This window comes from Pectinophora gossypiella, chromosome 3 (genome assembly GCF_024362695.1).
Source record: "Pectinophora gossypiella chromosome 3, ilPecGoss1.1, whole genome shotgun sequence".
Classification (NCBI taxonomy): domain Eukaryota; kingdom Metazoa; phylum Arthropoda; class Insecta; order Lepidoptera; family Gelechiidae; genus Pectinophora; species Pectinophora gossypiella.
Window position 1 is genome coordinate 203,310 of NC_065406.1, and position 26,789 is coordinate 230,098.

At 41.7% G+C, this 26,789-nt stretch overlaps 5 protein-coding genes across 11 annotated transcripts in view; 2 read left to right on the forward strand and 3 right to left on the reverse strand.

Annotated features, from left to right (window-relative positions):
• LOC126381947 (uncharacterized) overlaps positions 1-4,980 on the forward strand; it is a 31,212-nt gene extending 26,232 nt beyond the window's left edge. For all 6 annotated transcript variants that reach the window (XM_050031543.1, XM_050031544.1, XM_050031549.1 and 3 more), the window contains 6 exons: positions 194-295; positions 719-895; positions 2,169-2,275; positions 2,459-2,553; positions 2,886-3,034; positions 3,926-4,980. In XM_050031543.1, the coding sequence (XP_049887500.1) occupies positions 194-295; positions 719-895; positions 2,169-2,275; positions 2,459-2,553; positions 2,886-3,034; positions 3,926-3,991 (696 nt within the window). In that variant the 3' untranslated portion in view covers positions 3,992-4,980. The remainder of the gene's footprint in view (positions 1-193; positions 296-718; positions 896-2,168; positions 2,276-2,458; positions 2,554-2,885; positions 3,035-3,925) is intronic.
• Positions 4,981-6,276: 1,296 nt separating this feature from the next.
• LOC126382255 (uncharacterized) lies at positions 6,277-7,602 on the reverse strand. The gene has a single exon (XM_050032064.1). The coding sequence runs from the start codon at positions 7,600-7,602 to the stop codon at positions 6,277-6,279; it is 1,326 nt and encodes a 441-aa protein (XP_049888021.1).
• Positions 7,603-8,348: 746 nt separating this feature from the next.
• LOC126382009 (U11/U12 small nuclear ribonucleoprotein 35 kDa protein-like) lies at positions 8,349-9,517 on the reverse strand. Of its 2 annotated transcripts, none has more exons than XM_050031690.1 (3): positions 9,382-9,517; positions 9,160-9,290; positions 8,349-9,052 (listed from the first exon to the last, which is right to left on the reverse strand). In XM_050031690.1, the coding sequence occupies exons 1-3, from the start codon at positions 9,452-9,454 to the stop codon at positions 8,738-8,740; spliced, it is 519 nt and encodes a 172-aa protein (XP_049887647.1). In that variant the 5' UTR covers positions 9,455-9,517; the 3' UTR covers positions 8,349-8,737. The 2 variants fall into 2 exon arrangements, with proteins under 2 accessions (XP_049887647.1, XP_049887646.1); XM_050031689.1 differs by having other exon boundaries at positions 9,160-9,311.
• Positions 9,518-10,657: 1,140 nt separating this feature from the next.
• Positions 10,658-13,991, reverse strand: LOC126382040 (ubiquitin carboxyl-terminal hydrolase MINDY-3 homolog). Its single transcript, XM_050031727.1, has 2 exons — positions 13,807-13,991; positions 10,658-13,692 (listed from the first exon to the last, which is right to left on the reverse strand). Exon 2 carries the CDS (start codon positions 13,668-13,670, stop codon positions 12,267-12,269), a length of 1,404 nt encoding a protein of 467 aa, XP_049887684.1. The 5' UTR covers positions 13,671-13,692; positions 13,807-13,991; the 3' UTR covers positions 10,658-12,266.
• Positions 13,992-19,768: 5,777 nt separating this feature from the next.
• The window catches only part of LOC126382257 (protein crumbs), a 56,238-nt gene continuing 49,217 nt past the window's right edge, over positions 19,769-26,789 (forward strand). Inside the window, exon 1 of the mRNA XM_050032067.1 lies at positions 19,769-20,011. Coding sequence (XP_049888024.1) covers positions 19,966-20,011 — 46 coding nt within the window. The 5' untranslated portion in view covers positions 19,769-19,965. The remainder of the gene's footprint in view (positions 20,012-26,789) is intronic.

Sequence of the window (26,789 nt, forward strand, 5' to 3'; positions counted from 1 at the left end):
TTTCGTACGAATTCGATTCATACGCGTACGTGAGAACACGCACGATCAATCCAAATTGCGTGTGCGCAAACTGGGTGCGAGTCGGTCGTAAAAAAGTGTCCACTCGCGGCGCACCAATCGAATTCGTACGAAATAACTTGGAAAATATAGTCGCATGTAGTATGCTGTGAATGACGTATGCGTGACGTCACAGGGCGGCGGCGAGGCCCCGCGGCCCATGATCACCATGCCGGGCTCCGGCGGGCCGCCGCGGGCGCACTCCGACTACGGCGACGACCCGGACAACAGCGCCGACGTGAGTCTCACTACACACACCCACACGACACTGTTGGTCTTTTAACATGTCAAACTGGTAATGCCTTCGAAGCTTGGCTACGGCTGAATAAAAGGCGAACCTGGTGTGAAATAACCTATTTTCAGTGTATAACTACCGTCGTAGTAACATTTTGTACATACATTGTTTTTAGTTTACGCGGTTATCATCATAATTAAAACACATAAAAAAATAATAATAATACGCACGCCTTCCAAAAGTCCGGGCCTCCATAGGCCCGAGATATGAAAAGAGTCTCATATCCCTATTTTAAACGCGGTAAGAACCCGTTATTATGTGTTTTAATCATTTTGTATATGTTAGAAGATCACTCATAGTTTGGGAAGAAAAATATAACTCGATTAGATTAAAACGTCAGTGATATTAATAGAGTATAATGTACAGCAACAAGACCGCGACACGCAGACACCGAAGGCCGGTCAGAGCAAGAAGCAAGAGAAGAAAGAAGACGGCAAGCCGGGCGGCGGCGGCTCCGGCGGCGGGTGGCTGGGGGGCATCCTCACCAAGCTGTCGCTGCGGCCGCCCAACCAGATGATCCTGCCCGACGACAAGAACCCCACCGTGAGTGTACCGCCGGCCACGCGCATGCGCGGCCGCGGCCGCGACGTGCCCACGCTCTTGTAGCAGCCGCAGCTGGCGCAGCTGCCAGGACAATTTCTCCTTCGATAGAACCGGTCTATTGCGGCTGAGCGACCTTCCCCTCGGCGCACTGCGGCGCGACGCAAGTCGTGCGATATTGAAACATATGACATCTTATACTTTTTACGAAACGTCAAAAAGTGTCGTAATATTCCAAAAAACTATAATATGTTGCATGTGTAATATATACGTAGCAGATCACTGCGACATTCAATTGCGCTGCGAGGAAGTTCGCTTAATACATTATTTAAATGGATAACCCACAGAGGATAACCTAATATGATCTTAACTCAATTTTGAATTCTATACATTTCTTCAATACAGGATGGATTCTATGGAAGGAAAAGTTGGTTTGTAAGTGGTGTTGGGTTACTGTGTGTACAGCGGTGGCGGGGTGCAGGTCCTGTGGTGCTGATTAGATTTCCTAAATGTTAATGTATTTTTATATTAGAGATGCACCAATTACACTATTGTCGAACCGAATATTCGCTAGAAATATCCGGCTTTGCGCTGCGTTTGTGGCAAACTCAGAAAGAGTAAGCACTCTTTAGCACTCAGTATAAGGCACCTGTGACAAATACCTACAGAATACTAAAAAAAGACGCGTAATTATTAACATACCTACCATACCAAGCGTGCCGAATATTTGCCGCATAAAATCCGAATATTCCATCCCTTAGAATACGAAAAAATATTCGGCGTATCTCTAATTTATATCTATTTATGTACATTACGTAATTATTTGTTCATTTTGATGATATATGAGCTTATTCACTTCATTATTTATTTTTACGATATTTTCTGTTGAAAGTTACTTAGTAATGTATCATTATATCTATTTTTTTCCAACCTATGTCCCATCATACCGAATTCTTTTCTGTGTCTAGTTTATCGTCAATAAACTATTTTTATTTTGTTTGTCTTTTATTATTATATTAGCAACCATCTATATGCTTCTCCTTGCTGCCGCTTATAGTGTCTGCGCCCCTTTATTTGCTTTAATTCAATAGCTTTTTGTATTCTATTCAATCTACTTTTGATGTCGTATTAGTTTAATTTCGTATAAAATATTTTATCTTGCCTTTACTTTAGTGTAGTTATTGTGTGAATTGGCTCGATGTATTGGCGTGCAAGTGATGTAGCACGTGTGGTTGTAGTAGGGGGTATGTGTGCGAGTGTAGGCGTGTGTGCGCAGATCGTGTGGGACGCGGAGCAGAAGCGCTGGCGCAACCTGGACGGGGACGAGGACGCGGCCGCGCCGCCGCCGCCGCCGCCCGCCCGCGGGGACCTGCCGCAGCTGCAGTACGTGCCACACATCTATTTCTGCTAATTTACATCCCTTAGTGTCATCATCAGATGAGTGACGAGTAGTATCACCGTTTATCTAATCCAATGTAAGGAATAACCTAAAATCCATGAAATGAATCACGTGTCAATGTAGTTACTGTTTTTTCTTGTGTACATCTATGATTGATGTGTGCTCAGGAACATGATGAACGCAATGGGCGGCGCGCCGCCGGCCGCGGGCGCTCCGCCCTCCGCGCCCGTCTCCAATATCTTCAAGATGCAGAAAGGCAGGCGTAAGTACCTGATAGTTTATACCCAGTCCAGAAACTGAGTTTATCCATCCCATAGAATGGTTATGACTTTATGCCGGTCGCACTTTGAACGCGTTTAGAGTTCGACACGTGCGTACACGTACGAACACGTCGATAATCCGAACCTTCCAAGTACTATGCGAGTACGTACGCTTACGTTCGTACGTATACGCACGAGTCGACGTCGTGTGAAAACGGTATTCAAAGTGCGACATTCTAAAAAGATAAAACTTTTCTATTCTATTAATGCCACAAGTGATTCCGTTAAGGATAAACCTCGTATAATTAGTTGTATATGTATTCCATTGTTGCAGACATAAAGAAGTCGTACGTGGACGTGTTCAACCCGCCGGGCGCGTCCCCCGCGGCCCCCCCGCCGCCCCCCGAGCTGCTGGCGCCGCCCCCCGCCCCCGCCGCCGCGCCCGCCAACTACTTCGTGCCCGCGCCCGTGCACCATGAACAGGTACACTCCTCACCGACTCACGATCACTTGCGATGCCTCTACTTTATCCTATTATCTAGCTAGCCTAATGCGTTCTACTGTGTCTGGGTTTGGGCGAACTCCTCGTAATCACTCAAGACTGTCCTTCTTGATGAGGCCGCATAAAACAAATGGAAATCCATGAGGCAGCAATCTTTTCCCTTCCAATATGCCATCCCTGTCCTCCCCCTCCCTCCACCCTATATTCGGCTTGCAGCTGGTGCAGCTGTGGATCCCGAGCGCCAGCACATCCTGCGAGGACACGCCGCTGCCCTCGCCCAGCCCGCCCCGCTCCGAGGTACCACCGCTATCCACTATCACGTCCTACTCCTAACAATCCCATCCCGAAATGTATCCTAATTAACCTACAACGTACATACGCGCGCCGCTACACATATTTCCTACGCTGAACAGGTACCGCACTAAAAACGTTCATCCCAGGCATGTGGTAGAAACCGACAGAGATTGTCTCCTTACTAATGTGATGGCGGTTTTTATTATTGCATGTGGCTCTGTCGACCCCATTGGGGATTGCGGGCATGACAATACCTAGAGCCCGCACTTCGCCCCTACATGCTCCGGACCAGTTGTTCGATTGACATCGTATCATGAGACGAATACATACAGCTAGAGAACTCAATCATGTTTATAATAAATAAACGCTTCTAACATGAATCTTTGCTTGCGCACGCCCCAGGAACAGGATAACATAGTGAATGGACACTAACAGGTAAACAATAAACATTCAAATAATTGCATGTCATCTCCTTAAAGCAATCTGAGAGTGAATAGTTTTATTTATGATTCAACTGACAAATAGTTTAGTAGGTAGGTAATGTAGCAGAGTTAACAAAAATGTGTTGTTATTCACAGAGCGGTATCTACGACCCGATGCAAGAGAGCGAAATCGATGCGATCCGCAGACAGAGCGGCATCTAGCCGCGACCACGCGCCCACGTGACCACGCGACCTCACACCAGCTTACCAACTAAACACTTTAGTTGTGCTCTAGTGACGAACAGTGCTCGAACCGACTGCAGCTGGCGCGGTGCTTTCACTATATCACCACGTCATCTTCACCTTTCTTTTCTTCAATGCCCGAGAACATATTTTACTTTACAAGTTAAAGCTGCATTATATTTTCTATACTCGCAATACTCTCTGAAATCACCGTCCAAGCTGCAGATCAACACAGTTTTGCTCATAGAATAGGTAAATAATCATTTCACGGTACGAATGAATGACTGTGTATTCCATTTTCATGTATTTCTATTATTTCGCTACGAATAGGTTTATTTCATTCCTTGTATTTAAATCGGGCAGAGCCATTTCTAGTGTCCCACAGTAGACATGACGCGATAGTAATGTTCATAATATATTGTGATGTCAGTTATAAGAGAGCTGTGGGTTTCAACATAATATATCAAAATAATAAATTTGTATTATTTTTCCTTTTCCTTGAATTTTGTTATTTAATATTTCATTATTTTTATAATTTAGCGCGCAGTAGGAGATAATTTAATAAGATATATTCGGATTTGGGTTGTTTCTGTATTGCTTTAAAATGGTGCAATAAATTGTTTTCATTTTGTCAGCTATAAATAGACAATAATAGATCTATTATTATTAAAACATTTTCCATTGTCATTCTTAATTTCCAGACTTTATTCCAATCGTATATGTAAAATGTTGAATATGTACAGATATCGATGATGTAATGTATAAGGAGGCAGCCGGAGGCGGCCAGCTTGTATAAATGTGGAGTGCCGCAGGGGCGACACGGGCCCGGGTCCCGCGGCCATCTGTATATTAGGACCACCGCGAGTCGCCGGCATAGATGTAATTTGCAATGTATTTCAAAATGTATTATAATAATGATGATTCAAACTATGGAAAATATTTAAATAAACTGTTTATGTTAATGCTTACATTGATTTTTTAATTTATTTCCTCACCTTTACACTATAGAAGCGTTTCGCTCGATCCGCACGAGGGGCGTTGTTACGTCCCACTCCCCTAACCTGATCTTGGCGGGCGCGGAGAAGGCCGGCGTGGAGCCGGGCGGGGTCGCCGTCACGTTCCACTGTCCCAGCCCGATGCGGCCCGGCGTCGGCGCCGGACCGCTCGTGTCCGCCGACGAGGCCGTCCCCACCGAGCCGGCCACCCCGGGCGGCGGCGGCGCTGACGGCGCTCCCGCCGGCATGGCGCTCCACTCGCCGAGGCGGATCTTGCCGGGCAGCTTGGTGGCGTCTATGTCCACCAGCCGGTGCAGGTCGGAAGGCGCTGCGCTAGCGTTCATGAGTGTAGGCGCCGCCAGGGACTCCGGCGGGTCGGGCGGGCCGGGCGTCTCGGGCGGCTCCAGCGGCTCCAGCGTGGCGGACATGCGCACCAGGTCGGGCGGCGGGCGGCTGGCCTCGGTGGGCACACGGGCGGTCGGGGAGGCGACGTCGGGCCCGCCCCCGCCCTCGGCCGCGGCCATGAACTGCACGACGGCCGTGCCGATGGTGCCCACCACGAAGGCCGCCATCACCAGCGACAGCGCCAGCACCGCCTTGTTCATGCCGCCCGCCATCGCCCTCCACTCGCCGTCACCAGCGCGGCACACGACACCACACGACCCTGCTTAAAGCTCCTTCTCATATCGTGACACGATTCACTCGACGCATTTTGAATCAGTATTTTTCAATATTACGAAATAAATAACGATTGCGAAAACGATAAACGTAAAAACTGTCTTCAATATGTTCATGTGAGACTCCCTCGACGCCGACACCTGTCACGTGGCGGACAGCTTTCACTACCCACTACCATGGAGTAACTAATACTACTCTTAACTTTATTTTATGACAGAAATGTTTAAGGAAAGTCTTTGAAGGAAAGGTTATCTTCCTTGCAAAAATAAGTAAACTTCGTCGATAGTTAAAACAGAAGTGGACCGGACCGCGAAGTTCGTATTGCTCTAAGAAGTAGAACGAACACAGATACCCTAGTATTATCACAGTAGCTGTTAGTTATATCCTGCCATCACGTGTATATTCTCTGCCAAACTGGGGTAAAGTAAAAGCATCATTATTGAATGCGTTCAGCTGCTTATTATATGCGGACACCTAAAATTGATCGCACCGTCCTCGGCAGTATACAGTTACGGAGGGGTAGGTCGGTGACAGCCACTCTACCCTTTATCGTCCTCGTCAGTAACACGCAGCAAAAGTTAAAATAGAGTTTTATTCGTCGCCGATGAGCATATCGATCCAGTCGCGCACGAGCACGACGTTGACGTAGGTGGCGGGCTCGCAGGCCAGGCCGCAGCGGCGCGCGCCCGCCATGAGCCCCAGCAGCGTGCCGCGGCGCAGCAGCGGCGCGCCCGCGCAGTAGCCGCAGGGGGCGCCGCGCGCGTACAGCACGGCCGCGCACAGCGGCGCCGCGCCGCAGCCGCCGTGCTGCAGCGCCAGCGCCCGCGCCAGGTGGCGCCGCGCCCACGCCGCCTCCGCGCCTGCGCACTGCGCCGCCGGCACCACGTACACGCCCACCTCCCGCACCCGCCGGTCGTGGCTCTTCAGCTCGGAGTTTCTGCGAAAAAGAACCCCGAGATTGACTCGTGACCGGTTCCTTCCGGGGCGACGAGACGACTGTCCGTAAATGTTCGGTTCCCACCTGAACGGGCCGAATCCGAAGAGGGACAATCTCTCGCCCATCGTGATGAGGAAGTAGTCGAGCAGGTCGGGCAGGCGCGGCGTGTTGACGGCGCGGAAGGGCGCGTCGCTGCGCAGCGCGGCCAGGTCGTAGCGGGGGTCGCGGCCCGCGAACTGCGGGTGCGGCCGCACGTCGGCCAGCGCATGCGTGCGGCCGCGCGCCGCGTCGCCGTAGCGCTCCGTCATCACGTAGTTGTCGAGCGAGTCCACCTCCTCGACGGCCTCGAGGCAGCTGGCGGCAGTTAGCGCCCAGTACTCGGTGACGGCCACGAGCGTGCAGCCGAAGGTCTCGTCGTCGTCGCGCGTATAGCGCACCAGCGCCAGCAGCGCGCTGCGGAACGTGTCGCGCGACTGCTCGCCGTCGGACTGGTCGTCCATAGCCAGCGAGTCCACATCCTCCACCGCCTTCGCCTTCGTCGTTAGTACTTGTGGTTTAAAAGTAACTGTCGTTTGTGTGGAGTTTTTATCGTGTTCGTAGTAATGTGTTAGAGCTGCAGTTTTTCTTGATCGCTCCCAAGTGCACTTGACGCCCGGGGCGAAGGTTCCTGCATGTGTGTGTTGGGTAGACGGTGGTACTGCGCCGGAGCTGGTGGGTGGGCGTAGCGGCGCTGTGGTGTCATTTGCATCGGCTCCCTCTTCTGCTTCGGTGGTATTGCTCCATGGTTCAAATCCTGGTTGATTTGTGTCTGATGATTGTTTGTCGAGCTTGGGCGGGCAAACTATGAAATGCATTATCAAAAATGCTAAAAATGCAATACAACCGACTAGGAGGATGCCTTCTAATATAGCAAGTAGTACTTCAATTCTAGTAAAGGCCTTGATCCATCTTTTAAATTCCTGCCAGTACACACTAGGCATGTTTCCGAGAGCCACTTCATTGTTGTGACTTCATATTGTAAATTGTTACAGAGCCACGTGTGACAGCGCGTGGCCCAGGTGAAAGCTAGTAAAAACTTTTCATGCCGCGGTTAGGTACGTGAAGTACTTAAACGTTATTTTCAACGAGGACTAACATTTAGAGATTTATTATCATTTGGAAATGCGAGTATATCAGATTTGTTTTTATTAATTTTAGTGAGTACCAGCCAACATTTATTTTCAAGGCTAGGTCAGGCCAGTGGCGAGGTCACTTAGGCCGTGCGGTGCGTGGTCCGAGATGCCGGAAAAACAAGCGTATGACAATGTACTGAGCGTTTACGGGGAAGCGATTTAGCAGGCGCTTGTTTGAATTGTAGAGTCACATATGGCGGGTGACGTGGCATGGGTGACGCGCTAAGAATAGAAGAATTTGGAAGCGATAGTGGTTCTGACTGAGTGTTTTCGCAAGGTTGGGTTAGGTTAGCGCTTGACGCGCCGCCGCCGCTCCTCCATGTACGGAGAAAACACACCGCGCCGAGTCTCCCTGAACGCGGCCTTAGAAACAAAACGTTTCGCGCCGCGCGGGTTGAGAATTCCCTGGCAACTGTTGTCGTTGTTCCTAACACGTAAGGACTAAAGCGGACTGGTAGGCGGCGCTCGCGTCGATCGGTTGAACCTTCCTTTCTATGTGCTACACTTTTATAAAGTTTTTCTTTGTAGGTAGGAGAGCTAAACAACACTAGTGGCGCAACATATTTATTTATTTATTTAACATAGAACGTTTACGGTGAACGTGAACGTTGTGAAGTTTATGTTATGTTAACATAGAACGACCCCTACACGCACACACTGCCCCTAGTGTAAAAAATACGAGAGATAAAATATGGAGACCTCATGATGCTATGCTGACGACACGCCAGCGTTTTGCGAGGTTTTCGAACAAATTATTTTTTTAACATAACATAGAATACATCATGCCTGTATTCCTGACGCGGTTGGCAGAGGTGTATAGTATACACAACACACCCACTCGTTGTCAGCTATACATATATGTATTTTTATTGAAGATTTATAATATAATATAGTAATAAATAATATATAATATTACACAGTTAAAATTATCTCTGATCATCTTTTAAATAATAATGGGCCTTCGAAAGGGACGATCGCGGCAGCCGAAGCGCAGCTGGCCAGACTCCTTGCGCCCGCCAAAGCCCCCGCCAAGCCGCCGCGGCTTCCAGCCCTCCAGCCGCCTCTCCGCCTCTCGCTCCACTAGTATCTCAGCCCCGTCAATGTACTCCTTATGCATCTCCTGCAGAGCTGTCTCCATGCTACTGGAACTCTCGAATTCAACAAACGCATATTGTTTCGACTTTCCTGTCACAATATCTTTTACCAAACGGCAATGTAGAATTTTGCCAAACTTCATAAATTCTGTTTGCACTGTCTCCTGTAATGGAAATTAATGATATTTGTTAAATAAACTCACTAAAATCAAATGAAAGCGTATAATTAAAAGATATAACTAATGTCTTTGTGTAAACATATCATAGGTACCTGTGAAGTCCGGGGATTTAACCGGGCCACAAACAGAGTATGGTGAGGATCACCTTTCACCTGCTTGTTAGGAATATATTCTGAGTGTAACGCCCGGAGAATGGCGCGATCGTGTGGCTCTGTGTCTGTACCTGAGTCCCGACATACAATAACTTTGATTACTTATAGCGAAAGTTTATAGGTTAGATTTTTAAAACATTTTTTTGATAGTTTTTAACTCACCATCAATGGAACCGATTTTGATAGGGTCGTATTCAGTTGCATATTTTTTAAACTCTGTTTCTTTCCATGACATTGTGCAAGTTCGAGTGGCCTATTTCCCTTGCCTATTTGTTTACAAACAAACACGTCTGTCACCTGTGACGTAACTTTTTTTTTATGGTAAACGAGTAATAGTGTTGCAACTATCGGAAATAATAATTATAATATGTAATTTACCGGTTTTTCGATTCAATTGTTTATTTGACTCGATCTAACTCTCACATCTCATACATATACATAGGATCGCGCCTATTTCCCATAGGAGTAGGCACAGATCTCTAAAAGCATTGATATAAGTAGCAAATGCGCAAAAGATCTTAGCAGCTAGTTTGTATCATAATAGGGACAGGTGATCATCATGCAATAATCTTGTTCTTTAAATGATGTACTAAATTGTTAAACTATTGCGTGCTTCGGGAAGCATGGAATGCTATCGTTGTGGTACCATGTGTAATATATAATACTAGAACTTGTTTAACGCTAAATGTTACTGTGGTCAAATCCTCAGCTAGATATGATGACGCTCTATAATCAGTGATTTCAGAGAGGAATCATGACTCACTTGTAGTTTTTATATTTGAAAACAGATTTTATGTAATCGTTTGGGTGTATACCTAAATATTTATTTTTATTACTTAAACATAAACAGCCTATATACATCCCACTGTTAGGCACAGGCCTCCTCTCATTCAACCGGAGGGGGTAAGGAGCATACTCCACCACGCTGCTCCACTGCGGGTTGGTGGTGTTTTTACGGCTAATAGCCGGGACCAACGGCTTAACGTGCCCTCCGAAGTACGCAATCATCTTACTTTTTCAGACAGATGATTAAATCCTGGAAAGTCCTTATCAAACCAAGGACAGCCTCAAAAAGTGATTTCGACAATGTCGCCATCAGGAATCGAACCCGGACATCCAGATCGTGAGCTTAACGCTATAACCACTACTTTTTATTAAATTTCTTGTGTGGGTTATGTGATGATGTAAATTATAATCTCATTGAAATAATGCTTTCTTAAAAATTGTGACTGCGGACGCGGCGTAAATTCAAGATGTTGATTGTTGTATGTTTGCAAGCCACAGAAAGTTAAAAACCTCTTTAGGCATTAATGTATAATATGTTACTTTACTACATTACCTTTATGTAACGAACATTCTGTGTAAAGTTGTAAATATGTCATAAATATACCAAATTCGCAATGCTTATCAAGGGACTCAACAAAATAAAACTCATGTGTTGTAATTAAAAAAGCATGTTACACTATTTATGGACTAACTGAAAATATCTTTCAATATATTCTTTATAATGCAACACTAAAGTGTACAGCTATTTCACATGAATCTGACAAAACATAGTATTCGGTAATACCAGAGGTATAAAAATAATTCATATATCTGATACATAGTGTTACAAATCAAACTACGACATGGTTTGACATAATGTATACCTTCCACATGGTAATTATAGTCCATATGATTTGAGGTTGTCGTCGCCTTAGGTAATTATAATTACAATTTAAAGTTATCCCCTAAAGTAAATCAACTCACAATCATATTTTATTTGGACAACTTTGTCACTACCCGGTTCGTATAATAATGAATACTCTCAATTCTGGAATTATTTTTGTTGATACACAATTATCATCATGTATCAAAATAACAATGCTATTGGATTGTTTTATAACCAGGTAACTGCAAGATATTCAGATCTTATGACTGCCGAGTAGTAACAAGTAGTACAAATTATATATGTAGTCCAAGAACAATATGTAAATATAATTTAGAAAAATAGTATGAATACAATGTTTTTCCAATTCAACAATCACTATTCAAGTCAATAAAAGGAATAAAAAGAGTCACATAGCAGGTCACTAAGTTTCCAACATATGCACAAGCATGCCTCTACACACCTTGTCAGCAACTTACAGTCAATTTAGTCAAACTTGTCAGCAAAAACAATGACCTCTCACAGCTAATTTGAAGAATGTTTTATCCTAATCACTACTTTATATACAATTTATAGGTGAACATGCTCTCATAATGCAGGAAACTTATATCAATAACTATCAGGTAAAACCAAACTCAATATAATAAGCTAGATAAAGATAGTACACAGTAATTCTACAAGTCTTAGAGGGATTGGGCCGAAATACTGAATTTGGGATGCACAAAATGATTTGTGCAATGATCTTTATCTAATGTGCTGTAGCGAATGTGTTGGCACCTGGCCGCGACACGCCGGCCGAAATTTCATCACGTTTATTCTTGGTGAAGCAAATGATACTCTACACGACTAATTTCAAAAATACATGCAGATGCACATTTAGTTTCTGCCTAACAATTTCCATATCAATATTCACGGCGAAAACATCTGACAATTGGACCAGACCCTCAAGACAAGGCATATGAGTGGAATGACACAGAGAAATTACATTTTTTGTACAAAACTTATTGCCTAGATTAACAGATCACTCATTAGTTATGTAGCTTAGAGCTATCTCACAAATCACAACACTTTTTGGGAGATTGGCAACAAAGCGCACATATGCAAATTGAACAAACTTTTAATTGATGGTAGTACAAGTAAGTTTGTTATGATCAAAATGGCTGTGTAAAAACAAATTACTGTTGGAATTAGAAGGTCAGTTGAAGTTAGTCAGTGCATCAATATTGCCAAATTTATGGAAAATAGCTGCTCATAAAAGTGCAAAAATCCCCCTGAGCCTCAACACTACCTGTCCAATACAATTTTTGTTTATACATAAATTAATACAATAAAATAATGGAATTTTCAGCGACTTTCAGAGTTAGATTCGCGTCACAGTCACAGTATGTTCATACGGATGCTAGTTGAGGGAGGGTGAGTGACCATCATCCCACACCACATCGATGCTGGGCCACTTAGTCTGCAGGCACGTGAGCATGGGGTCCGTGCAGGCGGCGCGCAGCGGGCACTCGAGCAGCGCGGCGCGCCCCATGCGGTACAGCACGCGCCCGCCGGGATTGCTCCGACCCAGCCCATTGTAGTGATACAACGTAAATGTGTCGGGAGCGCCTCGCTCGCAGCCCGGGAAAAATTCGTCCATAAAGGCGCTCAGCAAGATTATACCCAAATTTTCTGAGTCGAGCTTCCGTCGCATTAATTCTACATACTCAGGTTCGCTAACAAGATCTGCAGCACATAGAACATCTTGCAAAGCTGCAGAGGGGATGAAGTTATTGCCTTCAGGGTCAAATGATCGGAAAATCCGCTCGGCCGATTCGCCCGCCGTCTCAGGCGCCGCAAGTCGTCGTTCAAGAGAGAACAAAACTGTTAAATGTGTCTCAGATGCTAAAACCCACACTGGGTGCTTTGGGTTTTTATAAAAGGAGCCCACTGTGCAGTATTGCATGTGTTCCATAATTGTGAGAAAACCAATGTCATTCTGCCTTTCTATTCCACGTAGTCTCAGCCCCCCAACTACCTGATCATGGTCCCATACATGAGCGACAGCTCTGCCTGTGAGCATCAAGTTAATGAGGCCCTGCGACCCATAACCATAAATAGAGTGAATTAGTGGATCGGAAAGTTCTGCTAGCTCTGTTTCTATGGTAGCAACTCCTTTACTAAGAATGACACTATACAACAAAAGAAGAACACCATATTTTTCCTTCAGAATACGAATGTTTCTAGTGTAGTATGCCTCCACTTCAGATAAAGTCTGGAACGAATGCACATCAATCTTCCGATGAAACTGCTCAATAGAATCACACGACTGTTCATCCACACTGATGTTATTGGTGGCACTAGCCTCTGTTTCAGAATCGTTCTTGCGGTACACAGCTACATTGTACTTAGGAGCTAGACACTGGCTTAGTATGGTACACACCGCCCTAACAAGTAGAGAATTGCACTTCTCTGAAGTAAGGTCACGAAAGCTATGACCAGGTGTTTCTGCCAGCAGGATACGCAGTAGGAAAGCTTGCACAGGCGCGATGGCAGCGCAGGGGCCACCTTCCTGTTGAGTCAGGGCGCTGGGTTCGTCTTCACTGAAGGTGAAGCCTTGTGCCCAGCGCCGGAACACGTCATCCTTCACTTGGTCTCCCCAGAGCAACCGCCTCGTGTGCGCCAGCTCCCGCTCCCACACTGAGGGCGCCCCACCGCTCGCCGCGCCTCCCGGACCGCCTCCTCCGCTCATTTTGTCTCTGTCTTCTACTGTTATAGTGGAAGTACTAGTTTCGTTCTCGTTAGAACCGTTCAACATTTGCATAAGCACTCGGTGTCTACGCCACCTAAAAACAGTCAATCAATATAGAAAGTAAACTACCTGTGAAATCAAAGCAAAGTTGAATGATAATTTATAGCGATTTAGTGCTACAAAAAGAATATAACCACGTAGTACTCACCACGAAAATAAGGTTCATACCCACTATCAACATTTGATAATTAGAAATTCTTGTTGAAAAACTGTTCGACTATGTGAATCGTCCCAATTGGCATTATAAATCTCCCATAAATCGGTAATAAAAACTTCATCATTAGAAAAGAAAAGCTTACGACATAAAGGCTGCCATTTTTTAAGAAAAATAGCAACATTTTTCGTTACTATTTTACGCATATAAGTTTCCGAATCATATATCTTGTTTTCACTTTTCAAAAGTAAATTTACTGCCTTCGTACAAAAACTAAACCTACTAATATATTAAAAAGTAGAATTACATTTCAACAACAATTAAAAGAAAAGTATATTAATTCATTACTTTTTACATAAATTTTAAAGACGTTATCTGCGTATAAAGGCACACATTTATTTAGTTTTTTTTTACAAGTTTTGGATTGTTATGTTATAGTATTGTATTTTTAGTTCTTATATAATAATAATAATAATAATAATATATCTTTATTTCGTACCATTAAAGCCTTAAATATATGACAATATTTGTTTACATTTATAAATGTGTAGTTACAGGCTGTGAACATAATTGATATGAGTCGGCTGTTATCCCTAAAAGTTTTTAAAACTGAGCTAAGGATACCAGCTACCATCCAAAAGTTGTATGCAAAAGCCAAAAGTGAGGGTGCTGACAATGAATATTGTTATAATATTTAAAATTTGAACGATATCAAGTTATCAATAAAAAGAGAAAATAATAATTAATAGTTAAGGTAAAATGCAACTTGCTATGTGCGTGTGTGTGTGTGTGTGTGTGTGTGTGTGAGTGTGTGTGTGTGAGTGTGTGTGTGTGTGTGTGTTGTGTGAGGTGTATCTTCTTGAATATTATTATGTTTACTAAAGATAATCAACCAACAGGTTTAAGTAAATTCTCCGTGTCATCGTATGATAGTCCTTGTAACCATTTGGTAACAGCCTTTTTGCAAAGTAGTGTTGATTGGGAGTGAATGGAAAGATTACGTTGAAGCGTGTTGTACAGAAAGGGACCCAAAAAGCAGAAGAATCTATGGCTACAACTGGTATTGAAGAAGGAAGATTTTGCGACTAAGTGGTTACGCCTTGTATATGTAACGTCGATGTCAACGGGAGTCTGGGAGTGTTGCATAAGTATAGTATGAAGAATGAACAGTTGTCGGACGGTAAGTACGTCAGATACCTCATAGAGTAGAGAGGTGGAAAATAGCATAGGTTTGAATGTAGCTACTTTTAACAGTGCCCTTTGTGCACGTTCTACAGATTTGAAAATGGTTTTTGGTGCACCGCCCCATGTAGTGATGCAATAAATAAGTATTGATTGACAAAGTGCTATGTAAACCATTTTTAAAGTTGGAGGGTCTGCTACATGTCTTAAATGTTTAAATACAAATATTAATTTACGGACTCTATTTGATATGAGGCTAATGTGTGAGTTAAAAGTGAGGTTGCTATCTATAAGGACTCCGAGGTATTTAATGCTATTAGTTCTTTCTATTTTAGGACAATTACAAGGTGAAGTATGAGGGATTTGAGTGGAGTGTGCAGCGATGGTAAATATTGCCGGGTCAGGAAGATGTTTATTACGCAAAGTAAAAATCATATGCTTTGTTTTGTCTACATTTAAGGTGAGCAGGTTTTGGTTCAACCAATCAGACACTAAATTGAACCCGTTTTGGGCTGAATCATACACTTCCTTCCACGAGTTCCCCGTGAAAAGTAAAACAGTGTCGTCGGCAAAAGAAAACAGTTCCCCATTGTCAAGATGTAATTGACACAGGTCGTTAATGTAAGTTAGGAAGAGACTGGGACCCAGAATACTACCTTGGGGTACGCCGTATTCGACCTGAAGGTTTGAGCTTGTGTGACCTTCAATAGTAACGCACTGGACCCGACCTGTCAGGTAATTCTGAAAGAGTTTCAGCGGGGTTCCACGAATACCTAGATTTTCTAATTTTTTTATAAGTAATGGAAATGACACCGTGTCAAATGCCTTGGCTAGATCCAGGAATATAGCAAGACATTTTCTTCCCTCATCCAAACTAAGAACAATTTTATTAGTCAGTTGGTGTACAGCTTGAGCAGTAGACTTTCCAGTACGGAATCCGAACTGCTTATTACTAAGAAGGTCTTTATTTTCAAGATAATTTATGAGGCGGGTGTTTATTAAACGCTCCAAAACTTTAGATAACACTGGCAATACTGATATTGGGCGATAATTCGTTACACGATCTCGGTCTCCACCCTTGAATATTGGATGTATTAAACCTTTTTTAAAGACAGTTGGAAATATACCTGTTGAAAGTGATAGATTACAAATATGTGTTAGAGGTGGGATAATTATATTTCTGTACATTTTAACAAACTTAGTGGAAATACCGTCGCATCCTACTGCACAATCGTCTCTAAGAGATATAATAACACGCTCTACTTCATCTTCATCGGTTGGAAGAAGGACAAACGAGTCAACCACAGAATAAGAAGGTGATTTATTTGCACCATTGTAACGAGTTCTAATAATATTTTCCGCAAGGTTTTTCCCGACACCGGTGAAAAAAGAGTTTACGTGATTGATTGAATCTTGAGATGATGTTTTACAGAGAAGTAATTCCCGCGAACAAACTTTTCCTTTATTTAAATATGCAATGTCTTTAATTGTCTCCCAGAGCTTTTTGCTATTTGACCCTGCCGCCCGCAGTTTATTTTGCTGGAAGGTTCTCTTTACTTTCTTAAGCAGAGCATTGCAGAAGTTCCGGTATCGTTTAAAGCTTATCTTAAGGATTTCGTTATGGGGTGATCGTTTACATTTTTTATAGAGGTTGTCTCTGTTTCTAATACACCTTAATAAGCCTGGTGTGATCCAGGGCTTAATAATTCTACAACGTCGTGGAATGGTTTTTACGACTGAGTTTTCAATTAGAGTGTGACTTAGCATGTTGACCATGGTACTCGCGGCAAGATTAGGATCTGACGCCGTAAGGACAGGTGATAGATCTATTTTATTCATGTCACTATGGACCCCGGCGTAGTCAATTTTGGTCATGTGTTTTGGGGGCGTCAGTGATTTAGTTGTTAATAGTGACAAAATGATTGTGTTATGATCTGTGATTGGTGATTGTAGTATTAATGTATATGCTCTGTAACTTGATTTCAGGAAGAAATGATCGAGGCATGTTAGATGGTGGGTTGGAAGAGTGTGAGTTGGAAGCAATCCGTGCGCAGCCATGATAGTAAGATAGTCTTCGGAATAAGGGTGACGGTTATCAGAACAAATGTCAATATTGATGTCTCCAGTTAAAATTATATTTTTAAATGTATTAAGTTCTGAGAGAACTATATTTAGTGAGCGTAGAAAGTTTTCAGCATTTTTAAAGGCATCTGGACGGTAAATTGCGAGTATAGCAGTGTCCGTTCCCATCTTAATCAAAAGACTACTAGAGTCCATCATCGCAGGTGGTTCAGTTACTGAGACATTAGTTAGGTTATTATTTATGTATATGGTGACCCCATCATTTTTGTTATGTGGGTTTGTAGAGGAGTATGTTATATAGTTTGCTAAGGGTGCAATAATTGGATTATGGACAAGCCAACATTCCGTAAAAACTACAATGTCACATTGTATTTTTATTCTATCTAAAAGTATACTGAAATCCGTTATATTTGCCGATATACTTCGTATATTTTGGGTGATAATATTAAGGTTCTTTTCGGGTTGCTTAATTATTTTTATACATTGCTCTGGATCACAGTATTTTGACATAGATATAGAGACTTCATCTAAGTCTTGGACAATGTCATTTGTCATCGCGAATTTTATGCTTAATTACAAAGATGTATTTAGAAAGATTTATCGGTAAGACAAGAATAGTGTGGTACTTAATTGTATATAAATATACTTTAGTAGGCTTTGTATATGGTAGAAAGTATAAATATGAATGTGTGTGTAACATGATGTGTATTTTTGTATGTGTGAGACCAAATGTGTTTATTGTACAGAAAGGTTGTGTGATGTGAGTGATGGGATGTGTATATGCGTGTAAATTATGTAAGTGTTGAGATAATGAGATCAATAAATTCAATAGCAAGTTATTAACATGAAATAGAGATAGTTGCACATTAGTAAAGAAATCAAATAGAATCAATAGTCTGTGACTAGTTGTAGAAAAGTAATATAAAATGTAATAGGCAGTTATATAGTTATTTAAGTACTGCTTATAAAATACTAGTCATTTAAAGTTGTTGTTTTTCAATTTATCTATTTGGGATTCATTCGTGACGAGGATGGTCTTGGCACCTTCTTCTTTACGTAGGAGTACTCTAGCGTTGGTAGTCCAGCAGTATTTATACAGGCCTGTCTTCGTGAGCTGCCGTGCGAGGTAGTATAAACGCCTAGCGTTTGCAGTCAGATGTTCATCAATGTAGATCGGCTCGGGGGGGCTGGAGGAACAGATTACGGATGTACTGAGCTTACTGTTCTTGTTTCGCATGTTGTAGGCTTTGACAGCTTGAAGAATTTTATTTTTCAATATGGCAGAGTTCAACGTGACAAGAATGGTCTTCTTTTCAGTCTTAGACGGAAGGCGCCGTATGTCTTGAATATCAGAGCAAACAACATTAGCCGAGATCTCATTGAAAATGGTGATAGCTGTTTTTATTAACTCCGCTTGGGTTTCTTTCTGGGCGCTGGGTGCATTTCTTATTTCAAGCATATTTATGACGGATTTCCTGTTCTGTTCTTCCAATGCTTGTTCCAGGTAAAGAATGCGATGCTCATAAGACAGAGATTTTTCTTCCATTGAAGATAGTTTAGCAGTTACGTCCTTGTGCTCGTTGTTCAAAAATTCGAGCGATTTTTCGATTTCGCTATTAGTTTTTTCCATAGAAGCTATTTGGGATTGCATTTCGGTTAAAGAGCTTTGTATTCCAGTTAATTGAGTCTCTTGTCCACTTTTCCATGTTTCTAGCATTTCTTTTAGTTCAGCCTTTAGTGAATGGAAAGATTGAGAGATTTCCGCACAGTTGCATACTTTCTGGGAAGAAGGATGTGTTACATTACCTTCTTCATCTGAAGTAGTGATCAAAGCTTTAGCTTTCTTTGTAAGTTTCTTTTGTCTAGGAGTTCTTTCCATAGTGTTTGTGTTCCAATATGGAAAAAATCGAGAAAGCGCCCTCTGTGGATAATCTGGTGTAGCGGTAAGTATAATAATGTAGCGTATTTCGTTCTCACTACGCGTAGTCTTATGTTAATAACGGTGTTTTCACTAGATGGCGTTGTCATTAAAGTTTTGCATTCTTAGCTTTTATTTCTTTGAAAAGTGAGGTTGTTAAAATTATATGTTTATATATTGTTCATTGAATTTATGTTTATAAGGGGATAAGAATACCTTCTTACTTATCCTGCACTGCAAGACACTATTACACAATTTTCGAGTTCAGAATATTATACTTTTCACTTATTGTCACAACCTTATTTTTTTTAACACTTTTCGGATTACAGCACTTTATTTGATGTTTTTATATTACGTACATTAGAAACAAAGCTTTAATAATCTATTTGTGTGGAAATTATGTTTTTATTTAGTTATACATTTGAAAATAACTATAATATTTTCGCAATTTCGGGAAATAAATAACTTATTTGGGAAGTTTTGGGTACACAATAACGACAGGAAACTTCTGATGCCTACTTGATGGATATTGAAATTGACGACTTTGGTATAGCGGATTGACAAGCTGGGAATGTTATTGTGTACGAGTATGGTGTCACGTTAAAAAATAACGTGAGAGTATCTGTCTTTTATTATTTACTTCACAAAAGAGCTTTGGGGTAAAACGAATACATCGTTTCGGGGATTTTTCTGAAGGAAATGGGAGAATTCCAAAATGCGTGGCTGGCAACCCTGAATAAGTGATCTGTCTGTCTGTCAGTCAAATCAGTCAAACCATGATCGTCGGGCGGTGAAGTTATTTTAACTTTTTTATTTTTATGAATTTTAAGCTTTGTGTTTTTCGTATGATTTCATTTAATTTAATTAGCGTCGCATATAGTTAACAATGCGTAACATGTGTTATTAGTGTTACTTCTGTGTTGTTTTGGTGTTGGTGGTATATTTTGTGTTTTGTTGATTATTTCAACATAATGAAGGTAGCCGTTTGGAGGCGACGCGCTGCGCTCAACGTCGCAGGTTGGTGCATTTTTCATTAGTTTTGCAGTACCTACATTGTTAGATGAGGTTGTACACTTCAAAAACTCAACATACAATGTTATGGAGTGAAAAGGTCATGATTGTAAAGACTAGTGAAGTAGTCAACATCTGCAAATGGGGCGTTTGTGAAAGGTCCGGCGGACAGCACCACAGCACACAGACCAAGTTTCAGGCTGACAAGATTAATAGCAACGTTTTACCTAAAAATAAAACGTTTATTAAATACTTACCTTATTTGAAGCATAATAATATGAGATAGGCATTTTCTGTGTTCCGCTTTATCTTCCTTCCTTGTCTACCCTAGAGTCGCCTTCTCTGTCACTCATGCGTCATCACCAGGCAGCGAGTTGTGGTTATGAAAACCCCAACTAGATTCTGATCATTGAGTCGAAAAACCAACAGGCAGGGTTTAAAGTTATGCTTCAAATAAGGTAAGTATTTAATAAACGTTTTATTTTTAGGTAAAACGTTGCTATTAAATTCTAGACCGTTATTTGAAGCATAATAATATGAGACGTGTTTGTTATCGCCTGGTGGTGAAGGACGCCAATGTGACGAATAGAATTATTCGAAAAGATAAAATAAGGTGACTATGTAGATATTTAGTTACCAGTAATTGTAAAGGATTTATTAGAATAAAATAAAAACCATTCTGTACAGAAATATAAAGTGTTTTATTTAGGTAATACTGCACACATTATGAAATAATTATTTATTAGAGAAGGCATCTAGTTAAAATAGCGTAGATAATGAAATGAATATCGATCATACATCAGACTTATTAACGCATCATTACCATGATTAATAGTAAAGAACAAGTTAATCAACGGGAACAAAGGAATCTCTTAAATGATTATTACGGGGCGATATTACTTCTCGTCTGTAGAATTTCTGAAAAGTATTACCAGATTTCCAATTACCCCGAGAGAGTATTTCATCTACCGAGACATTATCTGACCAACTCTTCGACGCTACTGCAGAGCGAACACTGCCAGGGGGTGCAGAAATGTTTGCCTCAGATAATAATGTTTTGATCCATCCGGCAATTATAGTTTGGGATGCTGCCTTTGGCTGTCCCCTCAAATTGACAAATAAATTCGAACAGTTAGCTTCGTGCCGTCTATTATGAAGAAGTTGGACACAGCGTTTCACCCAGTAAACCGCATCAAGTTGCTTATTGGTAGAATTAGCTAGTATCTTCCAGCCTGACTGCCTGAAACCACCATTATCAGTTTTTGAGCCAAATAGAGGCCACATAATTATATGATCATCAAATTCCATGTAATGGTGCTTGTCCACTGCCAAAAGGGTAAGATCATGAACACGTCTACCTGAACACAATAAAAGCAAAATAGCTGCATGACGGGATGTTGAAAAAATGTTGTTTTCGTCAAATGAATATATAGATAAAAAAGAAGTTAAAATGTCTGTATCCCATATTATTGTTTTATGTTGCACAGGCTTTTTTAAGGAAATAGATTTCAGTACATGTTTAACTAGGACGTGAGAGCTTAATCCTCCAGAGATCTCAGTATCACATAGGGTAGCAACAACAGATTTATGTAATAAAATAGTGTTATAAGAAAGATGGTCTTTTAAAAATAGATCTGCCAGGAATTTTGCTAAAATTGAACCGGTAGGCTTAAAGGGATCAAGTCTGTGTAATTCGCACCAAGACAACCATCTGTTCCAGGCAACTTTGTACGTTCTTCGTGTGGATGAACGCCATGATGACTGTAATAAATTTAATTGAGCCTCGTTCCAATCAGTGATGTTCCGTGACCACCCCCACATTTCCAAACCTCTAAAGCCATTTGTTGTACTTTTGGAGGTGGAAGGCCCGTCGTTGTGTCTATCAAATGTTTGTCCAGATGCCGAATTGTAAGCGGTGTTGTCACTGCCTTCGATTTGAGGTCCGCTCTCCAAAACACACGTTCCCAATGTGGAACTATTAATAGAAATATGCCTTGAGCGTGATTGAGGTGAGCGAGAACTTTTGGTATTAAATAAGGTGGTGGAAATATCCACGCTAGATGGTAGTTCCAAGGACGAGAAAAGGCATCGTGATAAATTGCTTGTCGATCGTTCAAGTTGAGGGTTACATAATTCGTTACAACATGAGCATTGGCCGAGGCAAATAGATCTATTACAGGCACGCCGAATTTTGCGAAAATCTTCTCCGTGCAACTGGGTAAAAGATGCCACTCTGGAGGAGAGCGGTAACGTGACAGACCATCTGCGTGTACGTTGAATTTTCCCGGGATATGATGAGCAGCGATTTGGATTTGGTATCTGTCTAGTAGATGAAAAATCTGTGCAGTTATGTCCACGAGAGCCCTGGACCTGGTCCCGCCTTCGTTCCGAATATAAGCGATTGCTGTCCGGTTGTCGCTCTGCCAAAGAAGTGTGGAGCGAAGCAGAATTTGTTGCTGTTTTTGTAATATTTTTAACAGAGCAAGAAGCTCTTTCTGATTGCAGTGTAATAGACTTTCTTGTTCGGTCCACAATCCCGTTAGCGAAAGATTGTCTAGCTGTGCTCCCCATGCCAGATCTGATGCGTCTGTTGTTAGAAAATGCGAAGGCGGAGGCCAATGGATTGGAGATGAGAGCTGGTGATTGTGAAGCCACCACTGCAGGTCTTCTATAGCCTGTCTTGGAAGTAGACAGCGTTTGGTCATTTGAGACTTCTCTAGATCGATAAGGAGGAATAACAATGCTCGATGATGTAGCCTGCCTTTTGGAACTACGAAACTGGCAAAGTTCAATAGGCCCACTATACTTTGTAGGGTTTTTATGTCTACAAGACCGCTTGCTAGAACTGGTAAGATTTTGGAACGCACTGCGGCTTGTTTTTCGTTGGGAAGGACTTTTTCGTTGTTCATTGTTTTCCAGCGAATGCCCAGGAAAATTAGGTCCTGCTGAGGTATTAATACCGACTTTTCCAGATTTAATTGCCACCCTAGATACTGAAGCCTCTGTAGCAGGATTTGAATATGCGATTCTAACACCTGTCGACTCTGATGGACCAGGAGAAAGTCGTCCAAATAAACAATAATACGAATCCCTTGCTCTCTCAGGGTATGAGCCACCCAATTTGTTAACGACGCGAATACTTTTGGTGCTGTACATAGGCCGAACGGCAGACACGTCATTTCCATTAATTGGTGTTGGTATATCAATCTCAGGAAACGCCTGTGTGACCGAGCAATTGGTAGGTGAAAATATGCCTGAGACAGATCTATCTTGCACAACCAGTCGTTGGGTTGTAGAAAGTCCGGGATACGTTGAACGTTTATTAGAGAGAAACGTTGTGTTATCACGTAGTCGTTCAGAGCCGATAGATTGAAGATGGGGCGGTAAGAACCGTCGCCCTTGGGAACAATAAACATGGTCGAAATAAAACTTGGGGACGGCCTCACTACTTCTAACACGCCTTGTTCTAGCATTTGATGAATTAAAGCCGTCATTTCTTGCGATACTTTTGTGCTGAATCTGTTTTGTTCCAGCTTTGGTAACACAAGAGGAGGTCTTTTTGCAAATGGTATGCGATACCCGTTTATTATCTTCAAGAGATAATTTGGAGCACCTAGGTGTTGCCAATGATTGCGAAATAGAAGTAGTCGGCCTGCCCTGAATATTTGATTGTCAATACTTACTTTTTTTGATGTTATTATAGTCTGACTGAGATCCGGCGTGTTTGCGATTATTTCTATCTTGACCTCGTCCTCTATTATTTGATCTCCCCCCTCTAGGACCAAAAGAGCCTCTTGCATTACTGGCAAACGTTGAGCGCGACTCATTGCCGTGAAATCTCTGTCCCTGCGAGGGACGGGTATGAGAACAGCCCTGCGAGGGCTGATAGCTATAGGAAATGTGCGATTGAGCACTACAACCACGTGAGATAGCACCCTGCGAGGGTACGTTTCGAACAGCCTGCCCCTGCGAGGGGAGGCGAGCAGGTCTGTTGCTACTTGTAATCGCTTGCGAAGCGGAGACAGTAGGACCTTGTCTATTCAGAGGGAAAAATATTTTTCGGACACCTCCTGACTTTTCGAGAACTGACAACAGCTTATCGGATTCAAATACGTGATCACAGGAAGGAGGAATTTTACGCAAGGCAGCTTTGTGAATCGGGTCCCGAACATGGTTTATTATACCGTCACGACGCATTTGTATTACTTCAGCCCTATGTCCGCAAATTAGTTGGAGCAGATCTGACGACACTTTGAACAGATCGCCTTTTAGGAACAACTCGTTAATTTTTTCATTTATACCCTCAAAAGTTAAATCAGAATGTTGAGCCCACTGTAAAAGATATTTCAAAGCAGATTGCAAAGTTTCGCGCTGTTTGAGTACACAATAAGTTAATGCTGCGTACGATTTATCCGAATAACATAAATGTTTCAAAGAATCATAAGCCTTCAACTCATCATTAACGTCTAAATCTACAAAACCGGGACTATAATTATATAATTTCTGGACTTCAGCGTAACGAACTTCGGACCATTCGTTACTATTGAAATGTTGGATATTATTCAAAATTTCTAACAAGTTTTGGGGCGTTTTCGGAACGGTGGGCTCTTTAAGTTTAGTTTCGATATCAAAAATAATATTTGGTTGAAAAGAATCGTCACACGTAGGTTCGCGTAATATTGTTGCGGGTTCCTCAACGTATAAATCACCACTAACATTGTCATCTATACTACAAACATCATTTTGGGATAGTTGAACAGAGCTGCCGTCACGAAAAGTAAATCTTTTACGAAGTTCGCTTAACTCCTGTGATAATTTGTCGAGTCGATAATCACGGCGACGACCACGCTTGCCCCCCCTTTTTTTATTGTGGCGGCGCTTCAATTTGCGTTTGCTATGCGAAGCAGAGCTAGATGACGACGAGGATGAACTCGAGCTCGTCGAACTTGACGATGATGATGAAGTACTACTTGCTCTCACACGCTTTCTAGGTTTGGAATGCTTCTGAGCTACTTCACCGTTATTTTTGATATTAGTTACAGAAGGAGTGAAGAAAACAGTTTTAAAATAAAATTCAAACTGTAATTAGTTGGAAAAAAAAAAAAAACTTACATGAACCAGAAGAAGCTAGGAACTGGTATAAAATTGTAAGTATTATAACGGAGCTCCTGAGCACGACCGTGCGGTGCGGAAACCAGGACGCCAATGATCAGAATCTAGTTGGGGTTTTCATAACCACAACTCGCTGCCTGGTGATGACGCATGAGTGACAGAGAAGGCGACTCTAGGGTAGACAAGGAAGGAAGATAAAGCGGAACACAGAAAATGCCTATCTCATATTATTATGCTTCAAATAACGGTCTAGAATTTAATTTAGCATTGTATCACTCGTATAAATTATTGTTGTTTATATTCATCAAAAATCCAAGCTTTTTTACAAGCTTTCATAATTATCTCTGCATCTTTTCATTAAATAGGTGCCTAGTTTTTATTTTATCAAATGTTAGTATGAATATTTATCTGTAAATTGTCTTGAAATAAACAATAAATATACTTAGGTATTGATTTGATTGTTTTATAAACCTTTATTGAGATTGTTGTGCTTATCTTGACATGGAAAACATAATGCTCATCTCTTCAGTGACTGCAGAGTATTGACAATATAGCTGGATGCATAAAAATGCAATTTGAAACTAGGCCACGGGTAATGTAATGAATCATGCTCTGTCCAGTTTCCATGGTAACCTGAGGGCTGTCATAATCTAAACACATATCCAGACACCCCTTAAACCAAAAACTAAAGATAACTCCTGGATAATTTAAATGTAAAAACATTTAAATTGTCTCCATATGCTTGTTAGGCATATTTACAATGTTTGAAATGGTTTATCAGTTGAACATCCTTTATTTTAATAATGGTAATGAATTGTTCTTACATACACAAAACTATGTTTCAGTTTGTACATGGGGATGTATACCTTTAAATAAATATGTAATTGTAAACCAAAATGAATAATAAGTAATGAATTATTGAATTCACATGAAAGGTCATTAACAATGTGACTACATTGTGTGTAACATGCCTATTATGGTGTTGGTGGAGGGAAGTTTGTCAGCAGAATGAAAGTCATGTGTCATGGTGGGCCTCCTGACATGTTTACTAGTGGAAAGTGCTCCTTGTTGTTGAAGTCGCCATGTCTCTGCAGTGCTGTCACTGCAGTGTGGTTTACAAATGAGTGCATTGCATATGTTGTGCTTGCTCTCCCAAGTCTGGTTTTAAATTGCAATCAGCAGATTCCAATCAAATATTTGTCCACTCAGATTACAATCGAGATGGTTGTTATAGAAGAGGAGTCATATGGACATCATTTAGCATGTTGGAATTCTTTAATGATATATAATTATATAATATCTTGTCATTTAATAGAGTAACGGTAGTAAATGACAGCCTAAAATGAACTGAGATTTGAGTTTTAATTAATGACAAGCTAGGTATAGTAAAATTTCAGTAGAATTAAGTATGTGAATTTCTGTACAATCTGGGGAACAGCAAAAACAGCCATTACAATACATCATTTCCATGGTTCAGTGAATCAATTTCACACATTTAATTTTGTAATTTGCTATGAAATTGCTCTGCAGAGGTCATTTTGCTCATTTTACCTCAATATTTGTAGGTGCAACAATGAATTGTACAAAATAGTCAAAATTATAAATAGTAGTAGATAGCTGTAGCAGCTATCTTAATGACATTTCGATATCCTGCGATCAATGCAGTCTTTTG